The sequence below is a fragment of the Phoca vitulina genome, unplaced genomic scaffold (assembly GCF_004348235.1).
Source record: "Phoca vitulina isolate PV1807 unplaced genomic scaffold, GSC_HSeal_1.0 scaffold40, whole genome shotgun sequence".
Lineage (NCBI taxonomy): Eukaryota > Metazoa > Chordata > Mammalia > Carnivora > Phocidae > Phoca > Phoca vitulina.
In genome coordinates, this window is record NW_022589743.1 from 21797480 (window position 1) to 21821772 (window position 24293).

Below are 24293 nucleotides of genomic sequence, written 5' to 3' on the forward strand. Positions count from 1 at the left end.
ACATTCAGCTTTAGGTTTTAAACATAAATTTTATTTTTTTAAAGATTTTATTTATTTGACAGAGAGACAGCCCGAGCAGGAACACAAGCAGGGGGAGAGGCAGAAGCAGGCTTCCCGCTGAGCAGGGAGCCCGATGCAGGGTTCAATCCCAGGACCCTGGGATCATGACCTGAGCCGAAGGCAGACGCCTAACCGACGAGCCACCCAGGCACCCCAGGTTTTAAACGTAGATTTTAAATGATTTCTGGTAAGAAAGTCTTATTACATTCAAATAAGGGCTCTGGAGTAGTGAAATTGATCATGCTTTTTGAGGAGGGGAAAGGGATGTATGACCTAGCTAAAAAATTAGCCATGGGCCAACCTAACTTCTAGCCAAGAAATACATCAACATTATTGAAGTGCTGAACTGAGAAATGAATGCAATTCCCCTTCCAGTTATTTAATATTAAATACTTCTGTAACTAGTAGCAACTTGATGTCCTTGATTAGAATTTCAAGTTTCCATGAAACTTAACTGAAGATCAGAAAGAAGGGGAAATAAATCAAATATTGTTTGCACGATTACATGTTATGCTTAAACAACCATACTAAGACTAATAAGCTAGTAATAGAGAATATATAGGAAAGGAGAAAATTGTATTTTTGCCCTCTTTTAAGTTACAAAAGTCTCCATGCAGATTCTAAATACAAAACAAGTTACTCTGTGTAACTGTTTTAACTATCACAAGAGAAGCTGAACAAAATAAGGCACATTCAACTATACAAAATCATAACATAGTAATTAATCTTTCTACTTTTAATACTGCCCTCGCCCCCCACCCCACACGGTTTTTTACTTCCCAGTTCTTTTTAAAGTTGGATCCCAGCACCCAGTTATGCAAATAGTTATTGAGAAATGGCCACAGGACCAAATTTGCTAACATAAGTGAAGGTTTCTGCTTTTAAAATATACCAAAGTAGGCAATTTTATTAAAATTCTGCAATTTAGACTGCCACCATCCAAATGTTAAATTTTACTATATAAAATTTTTCAAGTATTTAGTTATGCCACCTCATCAAAGAAAATTTAACATTCAATTTTCTAAAGCAGACTACTACTACTTCCTACATAACTCCCTATCACAATGCTTCCTGTAATAGATGTCCAATAACCTACAAGTTCTAAATTCCAAGTGGAATAAAAAGTACTATTTAGGGGGCTAGGGATATAGATGTGAAACCAGAAAGGCTCTGCCTCCGTGAGCTTAGAAGAGATAGCTTTTCTAGACAGAAGCATCAACATGAACAAAGCTTGGTGATATTAATTAATAAGTATGAGGTATGCTAAAGCAGGGGTCAGCAAACTGATTTCTACCCATTGCCTGTTTTTGCAAATCAAGTTTTCTTGGAACAGAGCCACACCCATTTTATATATTACCCATGGCTGTTTTTGTGTACAAGGCAGAATCAAATAACTAGAACTGCAAGGAAGAGCCCGACCCCATGGCTCACAAAGCCTAAAATATTTACTATCTGGTCATTCATATAAAAAGTTTACTAGGGCGCCTGGGTGGCTCAGTTGCTTAAGCGACTGCCTTCGGCTCAGGTCATGATCCTGGAGTCCCGGGACTGAGTCCCGCATCGGGCTCCCTGCTCAGTGGGGAGTCTGCTTCTCCCTCTGACCCTCCCCTCTCTCATGCTCTCTGTCTCATTCTCTCTCTCAAATAAATAAATAAAATCTTTAAAAAAAAAAAAAAGTTTACTAACCTATGCTTTGGTGGTCACAATTATTTACTAAGGCTAGATTTCACTAAAACAAAAAGATTTAGACAAAGAACAAAACTATTCAGGGAACAGAGCTAAAAGTCACTAAGAAGGAAAGATTCACACAAAGATAAATGCTATTCTGCTATTCAGGGGATAGCACAAAGGCACATACAAAGGAAAGTTTACTATTTACATCATATAGGTGAAGGGAAGTCACTGAAAATATGAGATTATTGTACTAAATACTAGTAATGATTGAGGAAACTGAAGAGTATGGATGAAGTTATAATACAGTAGTCCCCCTTATCTGCAGGAGATAGGTTCCAAGACCCCTCTCCCCAACAGGAGATGCTTAAAACTGCAAACAGTACCAAACCCTACGTATACTATGTTTTTTCCTATACATACATGCCTATGATAAAGTCTAATTTATAAATTAGGCACAGTAAGAGATTAACAATAAAATAGAACCATTGTAAAACACTGTAAAAAAAAAAAGTTATGTGAGTGTGGTCTCTCTCAAGTATCTCAATTGTACTGTACTTAACATTCTTCTTGTGATGATGTGAGATGAAAAAATGCCTACATGATGAGATGAAGTGAGATGAATGACAATAGGCATTGTGACGTCACATTAGGCTACTACTGACCTTCTGACGATTCAGAAGGATCATCTGCTTCCAGACCACAGCTGACCGCGGGGAACTGAAACCGCGGAAAGCAAAACCACGGATAAGGTTGGACTACTGTACAGAAAAAGAGCCCAGTAAATGTTACTGCAAAAGTGAAGAAATTAGGACAGTTGTATTAGAGATAGAAAGGGAAAAATGGGTATGTTAGAGACAGGATCCATTTAACCTAATAATTAGGGTTTGGGAAAAAATGAATTCAGTTTTATATACAAAGAATTAGAGTGGTGATGTTGTAAATACATGGTCTGAACTCAATGTAAAAGCAGTTGAAGTTTTGAGCTTAATACACAGTGATAGAATTGGATGAGATTACTCAGAGGAGTTTGAGTAGCATGAAAAGGAGACTGAAAGAACACCAACACTTGAGAAAAAGAGAATGGTACCAGGAAGGTTATGCTGAAGATGTAACAAGTAGGAAAGTGGGTAGTTAAGGAAATGCAAATTAGAGAATTTAGGGAGGGAGTGTTCAACTACTGCAATTCTCATTCAAAGTTAAGACACTGTTCACCTTCTAGTCACTCTCTCTCTCTGGCCAGATGTCACTGCCTGGTTCAAGCAGGTACCTTACGAACACTTCTGCAATGTCATCTTTTAACAGGCCTCTCTTGCCCTTAATCGGGTCTCACTTTCTATCTTCTACACCATGGCTATCATTCTCTTCCTCTAAAAATATAAACCTAAAAGGGACCAAAACATTTCAATGGATTCTCACTGCCTACAGGGAGACTAGATCTGTTTGTCTTGTATAAAATTTCTAGCATTTGACACAGCCGTATATCAATAAATAAACTGGATGACTAAATTAAAGATTTTTCTAACTTGCACCACTCACCTTCCTTGAAGCACTCTGAAATGACTAGCATGTTCCAATACTATTCCATTTCCTCCACCTAAAATAGTTATGACTTTCTTTGTACAATAAATAAGCCAATTTCCACTTCTCTTTTGAATCCTACTAGCCTCTCCTGACCCTCTCACCCCCTTTAGGGGTAACTCTATGTTCCAAACACGTTTTATATATTTTTCTACAGAGCAGTCACACTAGTCATGTATTTCTTTCCATGTATGTTTCCCTTTTAGACTGAATTCCTTAAAGACATGAATCCCCTCTTTTCATCTACTTATCACAATTGCTTCGCACAGAGCTCAGTGCAATATGTAAACACTTCAATAAAATACTACTCATAAATTAGTCAGGAAGTAATAATGTAACAAAGTAGTATTAGGTCCATTTGAAACTGATTTGACCTACAAAAACAGCAACTGCATATGGTCCAATGAAAAATTCAGCATTTAATTCTTCAAAGAAAAAGACTAAAGCTAAGAGGGTTAAAGCCAACTTGAGGCTTATTTTTTTTTTACTTTTAAAATTGAATGATACTATTGTCCCAGTTTAACATACATTTAAGGGGCACCTGGGTGGCTGTTGGTTAAGCATCTGAATCTTGATTTTGGCTCAGGTCCATGATCTCAGGGTCGTGAGACTGAGCCCCGCATCTGGGCTCTGTGCTGGGTGAGGAGCCTGCTTAAGATTCTCTCTCTGCCCTTCCCCACCACCCCTGCCCACACACACTCTCAAGCTCTCTCCCTCTCAAAAAAAAAAAAAAAATTAGTACCTTAAAAAATCCTTTGAAAACATTTAAACATTTTAAAAAGCACATGTCTCAGGGCACCTGGGTGGCTCAGTCAGTTGGGCGTCCAACTCTTGATTTTGGCTTAGGTCATGGGACTGAGCCCTGTGTCCAGCACTGTGCTGGAAAGAGTCTCCTTGAGATTCTGTCTCCCTCTCCCTTTGCCCCTATGCATGCACTCTCTCACTCTCTCTAAATAATAAGTTTAAAAAAAATCTAAACAAAAATAAAAAATAAAAAGCATGTCTTCCCACCCCAAAAGGAAACAAATCAAATATAAGGCCAAACAAGGGGACTGCTACAACTGAGAACCCCCAGATCAATCTACCACTGATCTTGCCTTCCAATCCCTTATCAAGCCATTACTGGGTATCTTAGCACCATGTTTTGCTATTCTGATTTCCTTTCCCAACCAGTCAGTCCGGAGTACCTCCCTATTCTTTTGCAAAGACTGTCAGAATCTTCTCCCCACCCTTTTCTTTTCCATTTTGACTATACCAGAGAATTAACAGCTTATTTAATTTTTTTAATTTTAGGGGCATCTGCCTGGCTCAGTCAGTGGAGTGTACGACTCTTGGTCTGGGGTTGTGAGTTCCAGCCCCATGGTGGGAGTAGAGACTGACTGAGAGTTGCATGCCCTACTGACTGAGCCAGCCAGGCACCCTGATAACGGCTTATTTTCAAGTCAATTTGACTAAAGTACTTAGAAGTCATCACCTTTTTAGGAGATACTTAATGTAACTTTTCATTGCATCAACTTCAGTCTTACATTCCCAATTTGGAGCTACACCAAACTAAATAGAACTGTCTGGATCACCTCTAGATACATACATTAGAAACTTGGAGCTTGGGCGCCTGGGTGGCTCAGTCGTTGGGCATCTGCCTTTGGCTCAGGTCATGATCCCAGGGTCCTGGGATCGAGCCCCACATCGGGCTCCCTGCTCTGCGGGAAGCCTGCTTCTCCCTCTCCCACTCCCCCTGCTTGTGTTCCCTCTCTCACTGTGTCTCTCTCTGTCAAATAAAGAAATAAAATCTTTAAAAAAAAAAAAAAAAGAAAAACTTGGAGCTTAAGGGTTTGCTTTGGGTTTTGGTTCATTTCTACTTCTATGCTTATTCTAATCCAGTTTACTTTTAGAGTAAAATATCAAATTCAAGTTGCTTGGAACGAAACTGCTACTACTAAGATAGTAATAGACAATTTCTGCTTTTATAGTGTGGGTGGTTCTTCCCTCACCTTCAGGACGTAAGCTAATAAAATCTGGGGGTTAAATTTTACCTTCTATAAATTCCTTACAAGTTACTTTTCAGACTAATACCAAAGTAAATTCATTACTATTGTACTCATAAAGCAGACTTAATGAAAAATCAAGCATCCTAATATGGATGCTAAAATGGTAAGTCACTGGGAAAAAAAGGGTCTCACAACCACATTAAATTACTTGTTACAAACATTCCTGTATGTCCCGTATTACAGAGGGGGACAAAAGGATCCTTCCCCAATCTAATAAATTCAACTAGGGCTGAAACCAAAGTCAAATCTGCAGGTACCTGTTAATAAGATTATGAGAAAGACAGCTGTGATGCCATAAGCAATCACGGAGCAATAATAATAAAATGCAGTAAAGGTGAAAAGACTTCTTCAGCATTGTATTAAAAGGAGAAAATTTAGTATTCAAATCCTTCTGTAAACAAAAGTCTAAACTGTATACATAGTCCCCCTTCCCTTTGATGGATTAACCATAACTTGTCTCCTGCCTCCTCATACCCCGTAGATCAGCTTCCGCATTCCCAAACCTAAAATCCCTTTTTATTTTTTTTTTAGATTTTATTTATTTATTTGACAGAGAGAGACACAGCGAGAAAGGGAACACAAGCAGGGGGAGTTGGAGAGGGAGAAGCAGGCTTCCCGCCGAGCAGGGGGCCCGATGCGGGGCTCGATCCCAGGACCCTGGGATCATGACCTGAGCTGAAGGCAGACGCTTAACGATTGAGCCACCCAGGCGCCCCAATAAACATTTATTTTTAAAAAGGGATTTTAGGGGGGCGCCTGGGTGGCTCAGTCATTAAGCATCTGCCTTCAGCTCAGGTCATGATCCCAGGGTCCTGGGATCGCGCCTCGCACCGGGCTCCCCGCTCGGCAGGAAGCCTGCTTCTCTCTCTTCCTCTCCCACTCCCCCTGCTTGTGTTCCCTCTCTCGCTGTGTCTGTCAAAAAAAATAAAATCTTAAAAAAAATAATAAAATGTTTATTTTCAGATAAATAATGCATTCATATGACTGCAAATACAAAAGGTAAAATCTTGTTATTCCTCTGCCAAGACTATTCCAAAAGTTCATCAGAAAAACGGCTTCCAGGGGCGCCTGGGTGGCTCAGTCGTTAAGCGTCTGCCTTTGGCTCAGGTCATGATCCCAGGGTCCTGGGATCGAGCCCCGCATCGGGCTCCCTGCTCAGCGGGAAGCCTGCTTCTCCCTCTCCCACTCCCCCTGCTTGTGTTCCTGTTCTCGCTATCTCTCTGTCAGATAAATAAAATCTTTAAAAAAAAAAAAAAAAAAAAAAAAAAAAAGAAAGAAAAACGGCTTCCAGGGGTGGCTGGGTGGCTCAGTCTTTAACCGTCTGCCATCAGCTCGGGTCATGATCCGAGAGTCCCGGGATCGAGCCCTCCATCGGGCTCCCTGCTCAGCAGGAAGCCTGCTTCTCCCTCTCCCACTCCCCCTGCTTGTGTTCTCTCTCGCTGTCTCTGTCAAATAAATAAATAAAATCTTTAAAAAAGAAAAAAAAAGAAAAATGACTTCCAATGTATCTTACAAATTGGTGCCACATTAATCTAGCTGAATGCAAGGTAATACTACCAACTCAGTTTTTAAAAGTGTACAATAAAACAAAGGCTGATGTACTATTTTATAAATTTAGAAGCCCAGGCTTAAAAATGACAAATGATTTTTTTTCAGGTACACAGTAATTAGGAATACTTCAGCATTCACCCCTGTCTTCTGTGCAGTTAAGTTACTTCCATTCCACCAGCCTGTCTCCCTGACATTCAGTGGCTCCCCACCTGCCTCCAAACTGATCTGATGATCTGGTAGCAACTTACCTTCCTTCTATGTTCCCTCACCACATCCAAAGCAGAACCCTTCCAATATTTACATTTACTCAGGATTCTCCAACTTATCTAATCTTTATCTTCCTCCTCTCTGCATTTCCGTAAGTCAAAAAATCTTCCCCATCCATCAAAACTCAGTTTAAATACTGCTGCCTCCATGAAAACAAACCCAACATTTACTCTTCCCACCTTTACTCCATTAAAAATTCTCCTTCCACTAAAGTCTTCTAGGTATTTGTATCTGTATGACACTTAAAATCTTGCCTAGTAAACTTGTGTATTGTTTTCACCTCTACTTAAGCTCTTCAAAGAAAAGGACTCACCCTTTCGAAGTCTTCCATAACTAAGCAAAGTACTTTGCCTCTAAGTACATCGTAAGGGAAAAAGGAAAACATACACACATACATATTACTGCACAACTGTGGCAGAGAAAAAGAAAAAAAGGATTAAGCTGAAGAAAGCTCTCTAGACTTGGAGTTCCCAATCCTAGCTGGCAATGAGAACCACCTAGTGAGTTAAAACACATTTTTATTCCAGGGTGTGGCCCAGATCTAGTAAATCAAATCATTTATGCCAATAACCTATGGAGGTAACAGAGAAACAAATTCTTAAAGTTTCATACTATAGCCTAGTGTTCCCTCAAGGACATTTTATACTAGATAACTGTCGTGTTGACTCACTTCAACCATCAAGAATTACACCTTATTTTATTCATCTCCCCTTGCATCTCTACATGCTGGGTAAAATTTACCATATCAAATTATTTTTTCATGAATACTCCAAAATACCATTTTGAATGCTTGATAACCTTCAGTGCATTATTAGTTAGGCAAGATAAATCAACCTGGTTTAAACAAACACTGACCAAACACACAACTCACACCAACCTATTTCAACAGATTTGGCTTCAAATGACTTTTTTTGAATCAAATTACTTCAAATGACCATTTCAAAATCAAATATTCACCTCAAAAAGTTAAAGGGTCTAGTGTTACAAGTCTCTTGAAAAGTAAATGCTTTAAAGGAGGCAACAGTTATATGTCCTGGGTATGTGCATTAAAAGCTATCACTCTAACATAAGTATCAACTAGCAAAATGTTAGGAGACCTGGAATTTGCTCTTGACACTGCTACCAAAGAAAGTGTGAAGGTAGGCAGGTGAAATAAGAATGACCATGCTTTTTAAATGTTCAGGCTAGACGGGTACATTGGGGTTCATTATAGGTTCCACTTTTGAATATAAATTTTTTCATAGTCAGTTTAAAAAGATATCACTTTAAAGTTCACCCCCCTTAAGTGCCACTTGAGAAAAATAGAAAATAGAACCTACATCTCACCATAAATATTAATACTGCTATGTAATGGTACAATATTCCCCCAGATAATATGAAGATTAACCCTCCTGTTTAAGAAAAGTTAATAGCATAATGTGTAAAAAAAAAATCCCAAGAACTAGAATTCCCACCAATCTCTTTTTTTATGCCTCATCGCATCTGTATTTCATATCCTCAAAATGTACTGAACATTAGTCTAAGGCTGCAAGTAATTAATGTTTAATCTAAAAAATGCACCATTCCTACTAAACTGACACCAAGCACCCTCTTACCTACTAGTTCCAAATAAAGTTGTTGAAGAGCTTATTTTTGAAGTTAGGAGGTATGCCTAAGAACTTCTATTCCTGAGCCTAACTTTAACTCAGTAAGCGATTGCCTTTGAAAGTTGAAAGAGAAGACTACACTAACGGACCAAGAAAATACAGGTGCTCTTTTAAAGTATTCCAATAAGCCAAACTGTTTATTACCTCCTTTAGAGTTTAAGACAACTTGGGGGAAAAAAAAAGCCAGCCTTCGCTTATGAGAAAGATCTGCACATCTTCAAAAGGTTGTAATTCAAAACAAATTCAAAGAAAAATTAGTGACCTAATGAACCAATCCACATTTGGCAGTAATTCAAAGAACCTGCCACTGGGAACTAACTGAACTATCCATTGTGCGGGGGGGGGGGGGGGGGCGACAATCAATACCAATTTAATCTCAGTAATATCCAACTACAAAACTCAAATTGATGCACTTTACTAAAGCAAATCATTCGGTAATATCAGCAAAATTAAATATAACTGCATCCATGTAGGGGCATTTAGCTCATCTAAATACCACTGATTTCCTATCTAGTTAGCCTACCTATACGGAAAATGCATACAGAATACCTAGAAATAGACAGAGGAGCTAATAGTCCCATTTAAAAAGGCTTACAATTCTCCATAATAAAAATCTATATAAAACCACCAGCCAACCGCCACTTAATGGAACAACTTGTCCCGGACTTTTTTGCAGGTTACGGAAGAACATAATCAGATATCCTCTCAGGTTCACACAATGACCACCAATACAAAATACTCAGGTAAAGCTTTTCCCAATAAAGGTCTCTGGAGGGCAGATGGCACAGAAGATACCACCAAAAACGCCAACTCCCCCAGCAGAATTTAACTGATAATTAACCACAAGTCTTAAGAAACTAAGCAATTTTTTTGCCCTAACTTTCCTAAAAACATCCACTTCCTGGTTAATTCATTTACTTCCAAATAGCAGTGCTGGAGAAAAAAGTGAAGACAGGTAATTTTATCTGCCAGGATTTCTACTCCTAAACTCCCGTAAGGCAATACTACTACTTACTCCCATTTTTTAAAGGGAAGAAAAACAGAAAAAGGACATCTGTTCATTTTACTAATGTCTTCCAGTTTGCAGATAAGGAAAGGTATGCAGAGGAGGCAATTTGCTTAAAAGTCACATAAATAGCTTTGTTATTCATCTCTGAGGCAGTGATTCTTCCAGGGAGAATATGGTAATTACCTCATCCCCACTATATGATATGCTGCCCCTTCCCTGCAGTTGCAAGTCACTGCCTAAATGAGCCAATGTTAAAAATGGGAATGTGCAGCATATCTTAGGTGTGTGTATGCATGCATGGGGTACAGATTTCTGTTAGGGGAGGAGGGGAATATGGAAGTGGAAGACTGAAAACCACTGTTCTCAAAAGTACCTAGGTTGTAAACATCATTCACTAAGCCTCGTTATTTGCTGTATGGATAAGTTATGCCATACAGCATATTTTTTTTTTTTTTAAAGATTTTATTTATTTAGGGGCGTCTGGGTGGCTCAGTCGTTAAGCGTCTGCCTTTGGCTCAGGTCATGATCCCAGGGTCCTGGGATCGAGCCCCACATCGGGCTCCCTGCTCGGCGGGAAGCCTGCTTCTCTCTCTCCCACCCCCTCTGCGTGTTCCCTCTCTCGCTGTGTCTCTGTCAAATAAATAAATAAAATCTTTAAAAAAAAAAAAGATTTTATTTATTTGAGAGAGAGAATGAGAGAGAGAGAGAGAACACACGAGGGGCGGAGGGTCAGAGGGAGAAGCAGACTCCCTGCTGAGCAGGGAGCCCGATGTGGGACCCGATCCCGGGACTCCAGGATCATGACCTGAGCCGAAGGCAGTCGCTTAACCAACTAAGCCACGCAGGCGCCCCGCCATACAGCATATTTTTAAGACACAAATGGGGTGCCTGGGTGGCTCAGGCGGTTAAGCATAGACTCTGGATTTTGGCTCAGATCATGATCTCAGGGTCCTGGGACTAAGCCCTGCAGTGGACTCCCTGCTCAGCATTCTCCCTCTGCCCCTCCCGATGCTTGCTCTCTCTCTCATATAAATTAATTTTAACTTTAAAAAAAAGACACAAATAAACCATATTCTAAAAAAGTTATGCACATGGAACTTGAAAGATATCGGATTCCTTTTTTTAACATAGGCTTTGGGCTATGGAAAGTACAGATTCCAAGAGCCTGGTTCCTACAATGCTAATTGGGCTTGCCGTTGCAGTTATTGAAATTATTTTCCATTTACCATTCAGTACCCACTATTCCTTCGTATAAGAGAAAAAATAGTTTGACACTCCATCTTTTTGGACTCCTCCTCTAAAACACTGCTCCTACTCATTTTACACAAATTAGAACTATCAAGTGAGCTCACTAATAAAGAAGCATATGATATAAAAAGCAAAGGAGAGCGAACATCTGTTCAAAGAAAAATTTTAAAAAGAACCGAAGAGAAAATATGTCATCCCTTTAGGCACAACCCCACCCCTCTTCACTCTTTGAACCAAGTGTAGGAAGTCAAATATACTTGTACATATTAAAAAAAAAAATGCTTTTAAGTTGAAAACGTGAACATTCCTTAATAGTACTATTTCCAAAGACCCTGAATTAGTTTATCAGCTGCTTATCCACTGTTATTCTCAACTTAGTTTCCAAATTCTTAAAGAATCTCATAGTAATTTCCAAAATTCACCCTTAATACACCAGCTAATGTAAGTTAAATCAACCAGTAGGAATCTTTATAGAAGAACAAATGAGTTACCTTTAGTGTGATATACAATAGCAGCCCTCAGGTCAAAAGAACCCCAGCTATCATTTCTTTCTAGGCCTCTCTGGTATCTCTGTTCTTTGGCGGAGCCTAACAAAGTGTTCGTAGGAGACGCCAGAGGATTTTGATTTTCTATCTCATAGTCCTTTGAGAGAAACACTAAAGCACCTTGACTACTGGTGTCTGCTTTTTGCAGGTCACCTATATGACTGGGTTCCAAGGATAAGGCTCCACTCTCACTAGTAGTCCCAGATTTTAGAATGCTACCCAGAACTTGAGGACTAGTCCGTTTTTCCAGCTCATAAGCCTTGGGAAACACAGGATGCTCAGTTCCTGAGGGGATTATTTCAGCACCCTGTGAAACCAAAGTGGCAGGATATTCCCCTTGAAATGTCACCTCCATCACTTTATGATCTGATGACTTCCCAATAACAGTCTCAGGGCCAGCACTGGGCTCATTTATAAATGATAAACCCCACTGATTCTGGAAGATATCTCCCAGGTTTTGCTGATCTGTCTGAGAGGGTAGATCCACTTGTGCCGTGCTCAACAGCACAGTTTGCATATTTGAAGGATAGATAAAAAGGCTAGATTTAATTTGTTCAACAGCTGCTGAAGTCAGACTCATGTCCTGGAGAACTGAATCAGTCCCAGACGAGATGGGTGTTAGAGTATTAGCAGCAGTAGTTAGCAGTGGCTGACCCCCTGGAGAATACACACTTGCATCAGTCCCTGCTAAAACAGGCCCATTAGAAAAGTTGGCCGAAGTAACAGATTTCAGCGCTGACATAGGGACCTGGGATAACCGACTTGAAGATTGGGTCTGAGTTTCCCCAGTAGATGATGAAGAGGATGAAGATGAAGATGGCGACACAGAAGAATTCTGTACAGTTTTGTTGAGGTTTTCCTTAACTTTGCTTGCATAACTTATTTTAGGAACTATTTTAGCACTGCTATTGTCCACTGGAAAAACTGGTGGTGGTTTAAATAGGGTCCATGAGTCCTCTTTGGAGGTAACAGCAGAAGCATGCTTTCCTTTGGGCCGATCATCAAACTTTTTGCTGCTCACACCAGGTTTAATATCAGAGCTTTTCCGCAGCATATCACCCACAGCAGGTTTTCCTCGATTTGTTCCTCCAGGCCCAGCTTCATACTTCCAAATGGGCTTCGAACCATCTACTCGATTTCCCTTTTGTTCACTGTAGTCAGGCTTGAAAGTTTCAAGTCCCTGTTTTAAGGTTGGGACACTGGTCTCTTGTTGCATTATTTTGTCCTGAACTAAATTAAGGTTTTCACAACCCTTGGCACTATTGCGCCTAGCTTTCCTTTTTTTAGGAGTGGTATATCCGCTCTCAGATCCACTACCATCATTATCTGCTCCTTTGCCCATGTAACCATTAGTAATATAGCCAGAATTAGTTGTTACAACACCATTTGGAATTGCTACTGTATCGGTCTTGTCTACAGACTGGTTCTCTCCAGATTTATTTTCGTAAGATTTCCCATTCTTTTTGTCCATACTGTTTTTCTGAATGAAATTCCTGGTTTTAATTCCTGCTTTCCCAAAGGTGCTGGCCTTTACAGTCTGCTTCAGATTAGTGTCTACAATTTGTTGGTTGCCATTGAGGACCCTGGAAATAGGGCTGGTAGCTTCATCAGAACCCAGGCTCTTTAAAGGTATTTCTCTTTCTCCAGCATTACCATTTAGTTCACCATAGCCTAGAGAGGGTGGAAAAAAAAAAAGGTGTTGGTTTTTTTTACAATTATAATATATAAATTACAGTTGTACCTAACATTTAAAGACACTATGCTATGAGCATTAGCTTGACGATCTGTTATTATTTCACAACTACGAGAAAACACCTGTGAGCCCCATATTAGTAATCAGAAGTCTACCAAGCAAGAGACTGAACCAAGCTGGAATTCAAACCAAAGTCTGAGGTCAGAAAGAACAAGACCTCTTAACAGCACGCCATAATACCCCTCGCCTAAAAGAACCAACTTCCCCATTGTTCTCACAAGGCTGTTATAAAATTTCCTTTACAATTAAGAACAGAGCTACCCTCTGGGCAAAAATCAAGTTATGTTGATACATTAATTGTACAGGGAAATTAAAGAATCCCTTCCTAGGGGCGCCTGGGTGGCTCAGTCAGTTAAGCTGCCTTAACTCAGGCCCTGATCTCAGGGTCCTGGGATTGAGCCCCATATCATTGGGCTCCTTGTTCAGCTGGGAGTCTGCTTCTCCCCCCCCCCACTGTCTGCCTCTCCCCTCTGCTCGTGCTCTCTTGAGCTCTCTCAAATAAAATCTTAAAAAAAAAAAAATCCCTTTCTATGCAACCATAAATGGCTGGTAGTCACCATAAGCAGTTCCTACTGCATTCTGCTGAACAAAAATCTAATACTCATGAACTCTTTCTACAGTGGTCTTGAATTTATTTTGACATTTCCCAGACATTAGATCATACTGTTAATGTATGAAACCAAAACAACTATGTACCAATGTTTCTAACTCTTTTAAAATACATTTTCTTCATTTTACATCTGGGTAAGCAGACTCTCAGGGAAATTAACTTGTCCAAGTCACAACATAGAGAACTGGAAATCTGAACTCCAGTCTGCCTATAACATAGTATCCTATCACTATGTAATACTGCCTACAAGTGATGCAATATTATTTACTAAACAAAACTACAATGAAAGGTATCTAATTTTAAAAAGTGTTATGGTGTTCAAGTTTAAGACCTTCAACTACCATAAAGAGTTTACTACTATACGTTATTCAATTAGGCTAACAACAGCTTTTCCCATTTCCTTACCCGTAAAATAGTAATATTAGTTAACCACCTTTCTATGAAATGTTCCCAAAAGCATTTTGAGGTCAAGTAATTAGAAATAATTAGAAACAGATACATAATAGAAGGATACACACACATTCATTTAAGGCAGCTTTTCAGGGGGTTGGGGGAGGGGTGTCCAATAAGAATACCAAGTAATTTGCCTTTGTCACTTTCATTCATTCTTGTGGGCCTTTAGCCTGTGAAGGCTAAAAGGAATGTGAACTATATTCTTGTTTTGAAATTGTTTTAATTCCCAATATGGTAATCAACAGATATATAACCCACAGTAAAAGCTCTTTGTGAATTTTAAAAACATAAAGCATCTAGGATTTTTTTTTTTGTTTTTTTACAAGTGTGAGAACCATTGTTTTAAAAGAATTTGATGTGGAATAGAACATAGTCTGGGAAGATGTACAACAGGATGTACTATAATTTTAAGGCACTCATTCCGTATCAGAGAAAAAGATAAGGACGTGAAGAATGAACAAATAAAGGTATTTTCTTCTACTGTATTAACTTTCAGAAAATAACTCAAGACTATAACCGTTCTAAGATTGAATGGCACAAAACTTGTACCATAAAAAATGTTTTGTTAAAGCTCTTAACTTCTGTAGAGTTGTAATTTTTGACTGCCGAGTTTTTTTTTTTTTTTTGACAGCCAATCAAATCAAACTTTGGTGGAAAAATTCTAACTATGAAACTACAAGTAAAGAAGAGATCACTGCTTAGGGTGTTTTCTGAAAGGTTCCTTTTTTCTTAAAAAAGTTCTTAAATAGAGGCTCTCAACGTTTTTAACAGATCCAAGTTTACCTGTGTACAACTCTAGACTAAAAAGAAAAACTACATATACCATTTAACATGCCAACAGGCTAAACAAAGGTCTGTACTCTTGGGCCCATTAGTCGTAACTTTCTCAAAGGTAAGCAAGCAGTCTTAAAAAAATTCCAATATCCAAACTAACCTGGACCAAAGCCAAGACTTTTAAGTGAACCAGGATAATTTTTCCTAAAATTACTAGTATTTAGTGGTTCCAATATCAGGAATCACCAAACAATTTAATAACAGCTCAAAAGCCACTATACTTCTACTCCTAAGTTTTAATAACAAATAGCATTTCTCATTTAACTAAAGTTTTTTCCAGGGGAACCTGGGTGGCTCAGTCGGTTAAGCGTCTGCCTTATGTTCAGGTCATGATCTCAGGGTCCTAGTCTCGTGGGGAGACTGCTTCTCCCTCTCCCTCAGCACTGCCACCGCCCCGCCCCATCGTGCTACCCTCTTTCTCATATAAAGTCTTAAAAAATTTTTTTTCTATAGTAACTTTGTTGGTATGCAAAACGTACCAGAAACATTTTCTTTTAGAAACTTAGGTATTTAAGAAAAATGCAAACACCACAGAATCACTGAGAGAAGTCAAAGAGCTCTCTGCACTTTCACTATTCAGGTTTGTCATGCTAAAGCATCTAACCCTACTTCAAATGGACTCTGCAAAACTTCAGTCCTGATAAATCTAGCTTTTGGATTAGAAACCGGAATTACTGAACACATTTGGCCCTCTCTTGCGCCCTCTTCTGGAAAAAGAAAACAGGTTCCTCTTTATAGGTTTGTGGGTAACGGGTCATAAAAGCCCACTTCAACATATTACAGATACATTTCAAAAATGCTCCTAGTTTTCTTAGTAAATTAGCATTATACATATTGAAGTCACAGTACTGTAACCAGGCCACACATGGAAAACTGTTCATCCCAAATTGTTTACATTCTCTCAAAACTGCTAAGCCCAGTTTCCCCTCTTTATCCTCTTCCTGGATAAGACATACTAATTTGAAGAATGCCACCTTGAATGGTTCAGGGGCTGCTTCTATATGCAGAGACGATGCCTGCAGGGGTATATTAATACCTGACCAACGAAATACAATTTTCCAATCTGAACAGTAATACTGCTTTATATTCCAAGCAACCATAATAAAGTAAGATGTTCTTTCCTCTAAGTTGAAAAAGACCTAAGGTTAAAACATTTAGTGTTGTATACTTTCTAATAGTTTTCAAGCTGTTCCAAATCCGTTAAGATTAAATAATATCTATGTTCACTTCTACTGCACACCTGATGTCCCTGCCCCCAAAAGTGGAAAATCTGGCATTCCAATTTCACTCTTCAATTTACATTAAGTCTTCAATAGAGCAGCAATTTTTCTCCAGCTCTCAGTAACTGCTTGTATCACATTTGATATGCTGGGTTTAACATCCATTTTCTTACCATTCCCTTCATTTCTCTTCAATTTATAAGGAATCTTTAATTTGTAAAAATCTGCCTGGTTACAAACTTTTAAGTTCATTTCTTCTCAAATGTTTTCTAAAATGACTTTTACTCTCAATTTAACATTTGTTCAAATCAAGACTTTGGGGCTCGGCATCAATTTGAAAATAGAAAAACACCTTTCCTTTTTACATGGAAAAAAGCCTCGTCCGAGGCAAGATGGTAGTGAACCAACCTCATGGATGAGCCACCTCGTTTCTCCTTTAAGGACAAGAAATAGGGGTCAAGAAAAACTCGCCCTCTCCCCCCATCCAATCGTTTTTCTAATCGCTCTCCTCGAAATCACTACCCAAGCCCGGAACGTAAATGCTGGGGGGCTTGAGGGAGCTAAACAAGCTTTTTTTGTAAAAATGAGCTGCTAGAGGGAAAGGGCCCAAGTGAAAGCCTGAGAGGCGGAGTCGTGAGCGAACCTGGCAGGAGACGAGGTTCCTGTGGCAGAGAAACTCGTGACCGGGGAGCCTGGTTCCCGCTGGGTACCCCACCCGGCCTTCAGGCACCGCCTCTACCCAAAATGTACCCCCCCCCCCCAGCCCTCCTGCCCCAAGGAGCGCCGCGGCCGCCGCCCGCGGCCTCCTGCTCCCGGCTCCACTTCCAGGCCGGCTCCCCGCCCGGACCGCCCGCGCCTCCCGCCGCACCCGGGAGCGGGAAACGCGGCCGCCGGCGCGCGGGGCCCGGTGCAGGCCGCTCCCCTCGTGGCCGCTTCCCTCCCCCACCCCAACCGCCCCCGCCCCTCACCCCAGGGACCCGCCCGGGACCGCGCGGCCGCCACCGGGTTACACAACCCGGCCGGCGACGGGGGGAGGGGCGGCCACGGCCGGGGGCGACGGCGCCCCCGCAGTGCTGGGGGCAAGACGGCCGCGGGTGGGGATCCCGAGCCCCCCAGCTCCGCCGCGCCGAGCCCCCTCGACACCCTTCCCCCTCCGCTCCTCAGTGGGCCGGAGTCGGTGACAGGAATCGGCTTCCAACATGGCGGACAGGAAGCGGCCCCGCGAGGAGGAGAGAACATTCCAGCCGCGCCGGCTCTGGGGGGAGCGGGCCCGGGGCGCCGGCCTCGCGAGGAGCCGCGAGGGCTGACTGCGGGGTCTGGTGCCCGAAAGGGGCGTCTAGAGGTGGAAATGACCCGAGAGACGAGGGGTCCCGGCCGCCCCCCCAAGACGGGGAGCCCCAAGGCCACAGGTGGGCTTGGGGTGGCGGGTGAGGGAGGACACTTCCTCAACTCTGCCCACCTACCCTCGCCTCGCCGCCTGCAAAAGGGTCTCGCGACACCACCCAAGTCGGGATTCGCTAGGCCTTCTTGAGATACACCCCGAAGGCTTTGGGGGGGAGAGCTATGGACACCCCAAATCAGGGCTACCAAATTAAGGTTCCTCCGGGGCCTCGGGAAGGTAAACGGGAAAGGAATGATGAGGCTGGACTTCCAAGGCCGACCCTCCGGGTCTCCCTCCAGCCCAGGCGGGGGCCGGGAAGGTCACAGTGGCCTGGTTGGGCCTCTGCCGTGCTGAGGGGAAGGAGAGGGCGCTGCAAAGCCCGCGGCCCAGGCCGGGCTCTGGGAGAATGGAAGGGGGCTTCCCCAGCCCCGCAGGACACAGACACACACACACACACACACACACACATACACAAGCACTCGGACCGCGTCCGCGCTTTCCCCATCCAGCCCCACCCCCATCGCCCCTACCCCCCACCCCCATTCCCCTTCCCCCACTCGTCCTCCCTCCCAGACCTGTTTTCTTCTTCGGCGTTTCCTGGTGCTGCTGGAGGGCGTGTTTCTGCTCATGTTTCAGCGCCTTAGGCTGGGCCTTGGGGCTGCCCTCGGCTCCATGCTGCAGGTATTGGTGAGGCTGCTGGTGATGGTGGTGGTGATGGTGGTTGTGGCTGTGGTTGTAGAAATAATAATGGTGGTGGTGGTGCGGCTGCTGCTGCTGCTGCTGCTGCTGGGGGTGATGGTGCGGATGGTGGTGGCTGTGATGGTGCTGAGGCTGTGGCTGGCCGGGCTTCTCCTCCATTGAAAGCGGCTGGGACTCCCTAGCTGCGGGCTGCTGCACCGTCAGGATCTGAGACTGCTTCTCAGGGCTCACTCAGTATATCTGAGCGCGTCTAGCCAGCGCACTGGTTAACCGAGCGATTCTGCGAGATTGGCAGCGGCGCTCCAGCAATCAGGAGCCGCGCTGCGCCGCAGGCCCCGCCCCTAGCCCAAATCCTCTTTCCTTCCCCTTCGCCACTGCCTCCTGGCCAACGCCACTTACCCTGTGCAACCTCACAGGGCCGGGCCTTCAACGTCAGCACTATGGCTCTCTGCTGTCGCTGTCTCTCCTTCACCGCGCAGTCTGCGAACAGCACTTTCTACACTCCTCACCCGCAAGCAAACTCACGTCGAGTGTAGCAGATTCCACTGGCGATTCCACTGGCAATTCCACTGGCTCTGGGAGCCATCTGTTGGTTTTGCACCTCCTAGAATCTGTTGGCTTTTTTTTTTTTTTTTTAAATCCTTTTCCGGGTAACCAGAGGAGATCAGTTCCCTTAACCCTGAGACCACTAAAGGGGCAATACAAAAAGAGGAAATAAATACATTTTTTAAGAATACAAGAGCTTCACAATTCAGTAGATCATTTTGTATTCTGGATTCATTTTGCTTTGTATTCATATGCTAATCTCTTCCTTTCCACGAAGGGATTATAGGGTTCCACAATGGGGTATCTGTGTAATTTTCTAAAAGGGCACAAAGGGTTTAAATCATTGTTTCTTTGTAGTTGGAGGCAAGGGAGAGCGGGAGGAATGAAAATCTAAAATCTACAGTGAAGTAGTATTGTTGTTGAGTTGTTGCTGTTGTTGTTGTTAACTCCAGGTGAGGTCAACTATAGAACCATGATAAGTTGTAGAATATGAAGTTTCAAGAGCGAAAGACAGGAGAAAAGGCACTTTAAAACTTATTAAGTTAAAAAATTTTTTTGCATGTATGGAAAATATTGGAATTTAAATACTCTTGCTTTTGTAATGTTGGTTTAATTTAGCCTGCATTATCACATCACAACCTGATTTTTTAAAAGCAAATGTTAGTCAGAAACATTATGAGTGAGAGTGATTACTCAGGAAGGAAGAGAAAGGTTGTGTTGGGGAGGAGCGCAGGGGTACCCTTTGATAGTATTTTATTTGTTGACCTAGATGGTAATGACACATGTATTTGCTTTAGAATTACTTCTTAAACCGAAAATGTTTGTATGTATAATACACTATTCTCAGTTTATGTTATATTGGGGGGATTTTTTTAAATTTAGCATAAAACATGTATAATTTACCACTTTAACCATTTTTAAGTGTATAGTTCATTGGCAGTAGATACATTCACATTGTTGTGTAGCCATCACCACTGTCCATCTCCAGGACTTTTTCTACATCCCAAACTGAAACTCTGCACCCATTAAACAATAATTCCCCCTTTCTCCTCCCCCATATCCCCTTTTAAGCAATATTTTCTTTTCTGTCTCTGTGATACCTCATACAAGTCGAACCATACAATATCTATTCTTTTGTGTCTGGCTTATTTCACTTAACACGTCTTCAAGGTTCATGGTATTGTGGTATGTATCAAATTTTCCTTCCTTTTTAATGCTGAATGATAGTCCATTGTATGTATATGGCCCATTTTGTTTATCCATTCATTTGGCAATGGACATATGGATTGTTTCCTCAGTGTATATTTTACAGTTTTTAAAATGTGGCTTGAGGAGCACCTGGCTGGCTCAGTCAGTGGAACATGTGACTATTTACCTTGGGGTTGTGAGTTTGAGCCCCACGTTGGGTGTGAAGATTATTTAAAAATAAAATCTTAGGGGCGCCTGGGTGGCTCAGTGATTAAGCGTCTGCCTTCGGCTCAGGTCATGATCCCGGGGTCCTGGGATCGAGCCCCACATCAGGCTCCCTGCTCAGTGGGAAGCCTGCTTGTCCCTCCCCCACTCCCCCTGCTTGTGTTCCCTCTCTCACTGCCTCTCTCTCTGTCAAATAAATAAATACAATCTTTAAAAATAATAAAATAAAACAAAATAAAATCTTAAATAAATAAACAAATAAAATGTGGCTTGATTTACTACGGCAGGACAATATTAAAGGAATAAAGAAGCTTTAAGGGAAAAATTTGTGCTCTGAAATTAATGAATATCAACACAAAAGCATAATTAAAAGGTAAAAGCCTTTTTACAACAGCATATGTCACTGAATCCAGACAACCATGATCAGATCTTGACTTGTTCTTTATAGTGAGGATTTGTGTCGCTTTGCTAAATTTTGAAGAAAGACCCTTTAGGGTGTGGTGGGGAGTACATTTACCCAGTTTTGAGAGCTAAAACCCCAATAATAGCATTGTGACAAGTAAGTCTTTGCCACTGAGTAGTATTCCACCACTTTCTCATCTATTAAGAAATGAAGAAATTAAATTAAATTAAGAAATAAAAGTGCATGTACAAGTTAGAATTATGTTGATAGGGCTATATATTCCTTTCCTGACTTAGACATTTAGTTGGAAGGCAAGAATTCCTGAGTTCTAACTTCTCTATCTCCAGTTGCAGGCAAACCAAAAGCATTTACTCTGAGTTTCTGACTTACCACACCTTAGCCTACCTTACTTTCTTCACATACAGTTGTATGAATTTTAGGAAATTAAACCTTGGCTTCAGGTACTTCGGTTACTATGAATGTTGCCTTAGCATGTAGCAGTATGGAGAAAGGCTTGTGATATAATGTAAGAAAAAAATGCAGAATATTAAATTCTATGTATGCTACCATCATAACCTTGTCAAAACATGAATATTTAAAAATAAGTGTGGAAATACAGCAGTAGAATATGTACCTTTTCTTCATGCTGATTTTTCTAAAAGTTTTATGTAAAAGATATTTGAGATCTGCCATGTATTTGACAACAATGATGCCATAATATCAAACCTCTGTGAAAAGAGAATAATTGGGTATACTTATTTCAAGCATTTTTAAAATAACATCTGCACTAAGGAGAAAAACACAACAAGAAAATATAACGTCTGGTAAAATTATGGATGCTTTTTTTTTTCCTTTTCTCTATTTTCCAAATGTTCTGTTATGTAGTTATTACTTTTCATAATAACACCTTTAAAAATTAAAGTAATAAAAAATTGAATCTGCACAATTCTTTGAAATTCATTTTACAGCTTATTTGACCTACAGTCAACGTGGGAAGTTATAATGGAGATAGGAGTTTCCTATACGTGGTAAGTTAATGTTTTAACTATTGCTGTAACCATAGTTGTTAATATTTATTGAGCATTTACTCTGTGCCAGGAACTGTACCAAGTATTTTATCTTTGTTTTCGTTTGTAAGTCTTTGAGATAGACACTAAGCCCATTCGACAGATGAGGAATTTGAGGCCTGAAGAAGTTAAGAGACTTGCTTATAATTAAAAGCCACCAAATTTATAACAAGGTCTGAAATAGATTCCAGGTTGGCTGGATAGAAAGAATTTCTAACACTATCAAAGTGATGTATATTTCTAAAATTTTAGTAAACTTCTGAAAAACGTTCAAGCTGTATCATAACCACCACGAAGATGGAGTCTGGTTAGTAACAGAGGCGGGTATACTATGAAGCTAATGAAGATTCAGGGCCCTTCAATGCACAGGCCCCTCCAAAGCCCTAGAAATGACCTTTGGAAAGAACTAGATATTTTTTCATTATTTTGTAAGAATTTCTTAAAGTAATACATTTTTGTATTTTATTCCTTAATGAGGGAGGGCTCCCAAACTGAGGTTCACCCTGGTTAACAGTCATTTGGGAATCTCAGAAGTGTTGTAACCTCAATAGGTACTTTAAAAGGTTATAGTCGGGCGCCTGGGTGGCTCAGTCGTTAAGCGTCTGCCTTCGGCTCAGGTCATGATCCCAGGGTCCTGGGATCGAGTCCCACATCGGGCTCCCTGCTTGGCGGGAAGCCTGCTTCTCCCTCTCCCACTCCCCCTGCTTGTGTTCCTGCTCTCGCTCTCTCTCTGTCAAATAAATAAATAAAATCTTTAAAAAAAATAAAAAAAATAAAAGGTTATAGTCATATTTTATAATGATATGGAAAAATATTGACACTATAACTCAAGTGCAAAAAGCAAAGTAACAAATTACATATACACATTATTATAGCATATAAAATGAATTCAAGGACTATGAGGGAACTTGAAAAATGAAAGCAATAAAATCTTTTTATTCATTTGTTCATTCACAAATATTTACTAGGCATTTTTTATGTACCAGGTATTATGCTTTTTGTTATTTGGGTGTCATTTGTTTTGTTTCATTTTATTTTTTAAAGTTTATTTATTTATTTAAATAATCTCTATACCCGATGTGGGGCTCAAACTCATGAACCTCAAGATCAAAACCACACACTCTTCTGACTGAGCCAGCCAGGCACCCCTTGTTTTGTTTTTTTAATCCATTTCTCTTATTGATTCAGTTTTGGAACTTGGTTAAATATACTTGCAAGACTGTCTTAATTATCAAATGAAATCACTTTTTACACACCTTTAATCTTACACTTTGTGTACTATGACAACTTAAGAGATACAGAAATATTTAAGTCTCTGGGCCTCAGTTTTTTCCTCTCTAAAATATAGAGAATGGGCAAAGAGGCCTCCAAATTTCTTCCCATTCTAACATGTCATGATTATATAGCTCTGCTATTTCTTCCCAGATTAGCCCTTTAATTCATTGTAATAAAACTATACAACAGCAGGAAATTTAGCTGATAAAATTTGAGTTTTTCAACTGTAACAATTGATTATAACTTTACAGAAATTATAATCAGAAACAATATTATGTAGTTTTATATAAATGGAAACTGGCTTTCTGGTGATAGTTCCAGTTTCAAAATGAGGCAAATCACTAGTAACCTCCACGGTTTTATTTCAGCAGGGAAAGAATTTTATTCATGTATATTTCCTTTAGATCTTAATATTTTTGCCTAGAGACACTAACTTCAAAAAACTTTCAAAGGAATTGAACAGAGGTGTGGGTAAATTAGGTTAGTCTTTTAATAACTGGAATATGACAACTTCTCTAAATATGAAAGTTTTTTAAAAATGACATTTTGCTTTTATGAAAAGTATTAGGGGAAAAGTTTGAGGGAGAAACTACAGCAGAGTGGTTTGAGTTTTGTAGTCAGACAGAAATGAGATGGGATTTCTATTCTGAGACTGCTTAGCTTAGTGACCTTGTTTGGGCAAATCATTTAACCTCTCTAAGCCTTGGTTTACTCAGCTGAAAAATGGAAGTAATATTACTGCCTAACTCACAAGGTATAGTGAAGTTTAAATAAGATAATATAAACAAAGTTGTTGAGTATAGTGTTTATAATACTAGTAAGTGGTACCAAATATCAAATGTTAGTGATACTAAATTATTAAATATTAGACATATAAAGGTAAACTCTCAGATATATTTCATTAAAGAAACTGAGTTTCAGAGAAATCAATTAGCAAGTTAACCAAGAATAGAGTGTTTTCCCAGTTTTTGAAAGGATAGGCAAATAACCCTTTTGGCTGTATGAGCAGCACC

The 24293-nt window shown here is 40.6% G+C and overlaps 1 protein-coding gene across 1 annotated transcript in view; it reads right to left on the bottom strand.

The window, feature by feature from the left end:
• Positions 1-18842, bottom strand: part of NUFIP2 (nuclear FMR1 interacting protein 2) — a 31643-nt gene extending 12801 nt beyond the window's left edge. Inside the window, exons 1-2 of the mRNA XM_032428553.1 lie at positions 18453-18842; positions 11573-13297 (exon numbers count right to left, since the gene is read on the bottom strand). Of these exons, the coding sequence (XP_032284444.1) occupies positions 11573-13297; positions 18453-18735 (2008 nt within the window). The 5' untranslated portion in view covers positions 18736-18842. The remainder of the gene's footprint in view (positions 1-11572; positions 13298-18452) is intronic.
• Between the last annotated feature and the right edge of the window lie 5451 nt (positions 18843-24293).